We start from the raw sequence: 6,381 nt of genomic DNA, 5'->3' as shown, positions 1-6,381 counted from the left end.
TCCTGGCACTCACTTTGTAAACCAGGCTGGCCTCGAACTCAGAAATCTGCCTGCCTCTGCCTCCCAAGTGCTGGGATTAAAGGCATGCGCCACCACGTCCGGCTACAAATATGTTTCTTTGTTACCATTTAATTTTGTTTTTCAAGAACGGAAACATTGGCAAGTATTTTAAGGCTCGCTTATTTACTTTACTTAGGGATTTAGTAACTTGGAGGGTTTAAAAAATATTACTAAATGTGTCCCATGGTTTCCAGACTTTTAGATCATTTGTAACCCTTGGGTTAGAGGAAAGTTGTTGCCTGTGTGTGCTGCTGGATCACACTTTTTGGGCTGTTATTTATAGTAGAAAAAGTCCTGGTAACAGTTGATGGGGAACTAAGAAGGTTTTATTAGTATTTTCTCTTTCAAAAATGCTTATTAATGTGTTTTCAAGTTATAATTACAGAGGACTAATACCACATAGCCTAATAATTAAATATAAAGAACATTGATATTGATTTCATATACAGCCTAAAGGCTAATGACCTCTTGGGTGGGTGGACTGTTGTCACTGCTGTTCATATTGTCTGGTGGTGATGGTTTCTTCTAGTTGCGATATCTTTAGTATTTTTAGATACTACAGCCAACCATTTCTGCCGTTTCTATGATTACCATCTTCCTTTTACATAAAAACAAACAGAAAGCCACAACCTAGGACTTAAAGGAGCCTCTCCTATAAAGTGAGACATAATGTGTATCTTAAAAGTATCCATATGTTTAAAGAATACACATGTATATGTATATTCAACTCAATTATTTTGGGATATTTGTTTTAACTATGAAATCTAGTATTATAATTCTTCTTACTGGGAAAAAATGTCCACTGACAAAGTGAAAAGTTTTAAACTTTCCTTTCATTACAGATGTAGACATTTCATTCGGCTTATAGCAGCATGCAGTTGATATGGCACATGTAAGGATAACAGCTAGGTGTTGAGCAGTAGAAGACTGGTAGAGGGAAGTTCAGCATAAGTAGATACTTGAAAGCAAGATGGGGCTGCTTTGTATTTTGTTTTCTTCTTAAATCAGGCTTCCGAGCTGTAACAGTGTAAGCACCATTTACCAGTCAGTGTCCTCAGCAGGACCCTGGAAGCCGCTGGAGCTGACTGATTTAGTCTTCTCTTACTCTTTTGGCCTAAAATTTTATTATCAGACTATCAGACTTGACTTGTATTCCTAACCCAGATTGCCAGAAGAAGAAAATAATACACTTCATAATACTTGGGCTTATTTTCAATGATCATATTTTGTTATAGTCAGCTAGAACTAGTGTCAGTGATGGTTGGAGGCTCCTAGACTGGAGGGCAGTGGTAACTCCTATAAACCTATCTCCAAATGTTGTCTCTCCCTTCTAGCTCATCACAACAGTTTAAAACCAGCTTTTGTTTTTGTTTTTGTTTTGTTTTGTTGCTTTGTTTTTTTTTTTTTTTTTTAACAGGAAAGCCAGTGTAACTCCTTCAAGACTGGAGTGGCACACACTACCTGCATCTGCCTCATGTGAGTTCTCGTTGTGGGCAGCAGTGCTCTGCTGGGCTGCAACCTCTGTAGAGGTCTGCCCTTTATTTTTCTAAAGTCTGTAAGCTCCTCACACAGTGTGTCTTGGTGACAATGGTAAAGATGCATAGGCCTTCCAAGCTCCTGGCAGAAACTCTCCTTAGTCAAAAGGAGCGTCCTCTGCTAATGTCAGCTCTGCTTTGGTTGGGTGAACAGCTTCCACACAGAGCAGAGCCCACAGCTTCATCCCCACAGCATGCAGTTATTTTTGAAGAGCTGTTTTTCCTTGCAGATTATTGAGTAAAGAATATCTTTAAATGCGCTCTGTAGCTTCAGCTTTCAAAGCTTTGGCTGTTCTCTTTATAGTCTTGTTACGTAACCTGAGAACACTGTGTGCTGTCCTAGCGGCTAAAGCAGGGTGGTGTTTTGTTTTGTTTTACTTTTTCCTATTTCTTTTGGACTTTGGCCCTTAAAACAATTTCTTTCTTTGTCTTTGGATTTTGGGTAAATTGGGCTAGGCTCAGAATCTCCTCCGAGAATAAGTAAGCAGTTGATGTGAGATTGCCGCACTCAGAAACCATTGTCCAGGGTTGGAACCCTGGGAAGTTGGTTGTGAGAGCGATGCTCGAAGCTTTAGATTATTCGCTTTCCAGTTTTGTGAGAAAAACTGAAGTTAGAGTTTTTGCAGCTGTGGCAAGGCATAGAGCTCTGCAGCCTGAGGAGATAGAGGGTGGTCCTGCAGGGGTCTGTGGCCAGGGTAAAGGGCCCACTTGATGGGGGAATAAAAAGATTTTTTTTTTTTTTTGAGACAGGATCCCATTAAGCAGCCCTGTGTGGCTCACAGCTCATTGTGTAGGCTGTCCTTGAACAAGGAGGGGGCCTGCCTCTGCCCTGAGTACTTCTTTTAGCACTGCATAAGCTTCATGACATTTTGCAACTGGGTCAGAATAAATGTTTTTTTCCAAGGGGCATTTGGAAGAAACATCTAAAGACCTGTTTTGTGAAGGACAGTTCTGCTCCTCAGCTGTGGCTGTATTTGATGTAGGTCTACAGATGATTTAGTGTCCTGGGAGTGTGCACCGCTGAAATGATTATCCGAGAGGCTTACGAGGAGATGTCAATAGCTTGTCCATCTTGCTGATTAATATAGAGCTTGGTGAAATAGATAGGGTTGTTAAAGAAGTACTTGGACTCTCTGTGATAAATCCATTCCCACCCAAGACTAGGGCAGCCTGTTCTGGTCCAGGTAGAAGAGACCAGAAGAGTGCAGTGTGCTTCAGCATTCAAGCTGGAGCTCTGATGGCCTCAATAACTGCACGTTCATAGCAACAGTTACAGAACCCAGCTCAGGCCAGTGAGTGCAGAGGACTCATTACATTTCTGGGAAGTACCATGAACTGCCTTAGAGAAAGGAGACTTAGTGTTTCTAAGGTGAATTTATAGAAAGTCACCATAATTAAATATTTGAGAAGTTTTGCCTTCTGAACACAGGGTAAGTGTGGTATTTTGGTTTTACCATTGTTTCTTTAGGATTTAGAATTATTTTTGTATATTTTTTCACTGGTGAGATTGTTTCCTAGGTATGCCAGGAAGCTACACCCACAACACCTCAGTAACATAGCTGCCTGAGGACGTGAACAGTAACAGTATCACTAGACATGCTAATGCACAAGTGAGAGATCTCACAGATGCCACATTAGTTAGAGACCTACAGGCAACTCATGACTACTGCTAGAGAATTACCCTCTCCCTGGGATAGCCCCCTAATTGATTATTTAATGCAAAGTAGTCAGCCTTGAAATCATATTCATACAAGCCACACTGACTGGACTCAGTCACATTTATATATTTATACATATATATTCATTGGTGTATATATATATATGCATCAACAATAATAAGAGGCCATTAATTTTAGAGGAAGTAGGAAAAAACACAAGAGGGTTGGAGGAGGACAAGAAAGGGAGAATTTATGTAATTATATTATAATTTAAAAATAATTTAAGAAAAATAATGCTAAATTAATTAGACCTTCAGTTAAGATTATCTCATGGACATAGTTTTCAATGACCACAATTAACCACAGAAAATTGTCAATTTAGGCATGAGTTTAAGAGTGGTGGGGGAGTAGGTCTAATTTGTTTCTTTTTAAAGATTTGATTATTTATTATGTATACATTGTTCTCCTTGCATGTGTGTTTGCACACCAGAAGAGGGCACCAGATCCCATTACAGATGGTTGTGAGCTACTATGTGGTTGCTGGGGATTTGAACTCAGGATATCAGGAAGAACAGCCAGTGCTCTTAACCTCTGAGCCATCTTTCCAGCCCCAGGTTTAGTTTTTAATTGTTGTTTTGAAGGCATATTCAGCAAATTATCCTTTTTGAAATATTAACAATTGACAAATATTTTACATGAGCTAGATCTTAGAAAAAAGTTAGCTGTACTGGATTTTTTTCTTGTATACTTTTGAATTAAATAGGATTTTTGATTATTATGGGGAAGTTAATTTGGGTTTTTAGAAATGTTGTTAATAGTGGCTTTACAATTGGCATGACATCATGGCTGGGGAAGGTAGGTGAAGGATGCTAGTTTTTGTTTTTGTTTTTCAGTGTAGATCAGTTTTGTACCAGGGGTACCATGCTTTACTGGTCACCAGCTCTTACTCTGCTGATAACGCGAACACACAGTGCTACCTTTACCTTTGCCACAGGCACATCAGACAGACTTGGAATTCTGTGTTGAAGGCTTCAGGGTTTATTTTTTGTTTTGAGGGATCATAGCATAGGTAGAGAGGCTAAAGTAGAAGTTATGGGGGGAAAGAAGTTAAGTTGCTTTTGAAAATATCCAGAGTAGCTGAGCATGGTGACACACTTCTTTAATCCCAGTATTCAGGAGGGATAGGCAGGTGGCTGTCTTTGAGTTTGAGGCCAGTCTTGTCTTCAGAGTGAGTTCCAGAACAGCCAGAGCTACACAGAGAAAACTTGTCTTGAAAAACCAACAAAGAAAAGAACATATCCAGAGCTAATGTTAGGGAAGAGCAGCAGCTGGAGGAAGGGGTTCTTGGTGAGGTCGTCGTCAGGGGCAGGGTGTGCCAGCCAGGAGGACTCTTACAGGTAGAGACTCAGGGAGACTGGTACCCAGACGCGGCTTTGATATGTTAGGCACAACAGTTAGCAGTTTGTCCTGGATTTGAGACCTAACAGTACCAGTTTAAATAGGCAGACAGATGGCAAAGTCCAGTTTGACTGTGGGCTAACGATGTTAATAGTAGGTGGGAGAACTGTAATGACCTAGCAGGGTTGAGACTAAGAACCGAGCAGATATCTTTGTCTAGGCTGGAATTTAGGGATAACAGGTTTCTGAAATTGTATTGGTTTTTGTAATGTGACTGACTTTGCTGCTCCTGGAAACAAGAAAGGTTGCTAACCTAAATGTACCAATTGGAAGAAGTATATTTGAAGGAGTGACATCTTACTGTTGAGCTGCAGTGATAACACTTAAGCTCTTTCATTGTGTCTAAGTTTAGACATAGTAAAGAGAAACCGCACAGCCTGAAACCTGTGCCGTTTAGCTTTTAGTGAGCAGTTTGTTTATGAAGCAGATTAGGAGAAACACGTAGTTTTACACACATTTGCATGTGACCATTGTGATGGCCATGTCTGCTGAGCCAGATTTTAATACCTAATTTCTGGTTTGCAAAATAGATTTTGCTCATTGTCTTAGATGTGTTTTCTTATGGTTTGTTTGCAGTGGTACTCGCCAGGAATGGTTTTGCAGGTTGTAACAGTGTTAGGCCTAACAGCTGTTAGAGCTGATAAGATGCATTTGCAGGGCAGAACATTGACAGGCAGACCAGATAGCTGATTAGAAGACCACAGAGCAACTACCAGAAAAAGCTAAAATTAAAGTATAAAGACAAGAGGGACAAGCTTGTTCTGAATATTGCTGTTTCAGTTACAGTTAAGCCTCCAACAGATATACCTCTCTTACTGAGTTTGCTACTTATTCAGTCTCAGTGTTAATATCATAGCTGTATAGAATTAGATTGTCCCTCTGCCCCCGACACTAAATTGTGTGAGTCAAAGAGTAGATATAGGAAAAGTGTTGACAACAGGCTAAAAACTGTTCAGATAGAACCTGTTTCTTCCAATGACTGAATTTCCTTACTACGGGCTAGTTTGAGGGAAAAGAAGAAAGGAGGAATTGGGAAAAAGGAGAGACTCATTCATTTGGCCTCACTTCTCCTGGGCTGTTCTTCCTGCTGACTAACGAGCCTCCTCTTTGTGCAGTGTACAAGTCTCCGGAATATGAATCCCTCGGCTTTGAGCTTACTGTGGAGAGATTAGTTTCCATTGGCTATCCTCAGGAGCTCCTCAGCTTTGCATATGATTCTACATTCCCTACCAGGTAAAATTTCAAGATATTTTTGGATTAAAACCACTTTCCCTGTTCCCAAATTATGAATTCCAAGCTTATCCCTGTCCCTGCAACAATAAATGCTAGTGTTGATGATAAAATTAGCAGAACTTTCCATACATTTCCTCTGTCATCTGCCAGTTTCTTTTGTGTTCCCACTCTGTTCTCTGCCCGTCTTCTCCCTCCTCTTCCTACCCCCTTCCCTTTTTCCTCTTTTCCCTCTTTTCCCATCTTCCTCCTGCTTCTCTCAGCAGTATATGTATCCCAGGCTGGACTGGAGCTTGCTCCTCCTGCATCAGACCCCAAGTACCTAGTGCTCAGCTCTCTGTGCTCCTGAGTGGAACTGAGTCAGGAAGACCCACTGGTGGGCAAGAAAGGGGTGGTAAAGGCTGAAGGATGCGCACAGATGTCTTTTTTTTTTTTTTTTT

At 40.7% G+C, this 6,381-nt stretch overlaps 1 protein-coding gene across 6 annotated transcripts in view; it reads left to right on the top strand.

Annotated features, from left to right (window-relative positions):
* Positions 1 to 6,381, top strand: part of Nt5c2 (5'-nucleotidase, cytosolic II) — a 137,370-nt gene that overhangs the window by 114,376 nt on the left and 16,613 nt on the right. For 4 of the 6 annotated variants that reach the window (XM_029472571.1, XM_021151587.2, XM_021151588.2 and 1 more), the window contains exon 4: positions 5,827 to 5,944. In XM_029472571.1, the coding sequence (XP_029328431.1) occupies positions 5,827 to 5,944 (118 nt within the window). Of the gene's footprint in view, positions 1 to 1,477; positions 1,537 to 5,826; positions 5,945 to 6,381 lie in introns of all 6 variants that reach the window. The other 2 variants (XM_021151591.2, XM_029472572.1) reach the window with 1 other exon arrangement.

This window comes from Mus caroli, chromosome 19, assembly GCF_900094665.2.
Source record: "Mus caroli chromosome 19, CAROLI_EIJ_v1.1, whole genome shotgun sequence".
Classification (NCBI taxonomy): Eukaryota; Metazoa; Chordata; class Mammalia; order Rodentia; family Muridae; genus Mus; species Mus caroli.
This window is presented reverse-complemented; position numbering and strand designations above follow the sequence as displayed.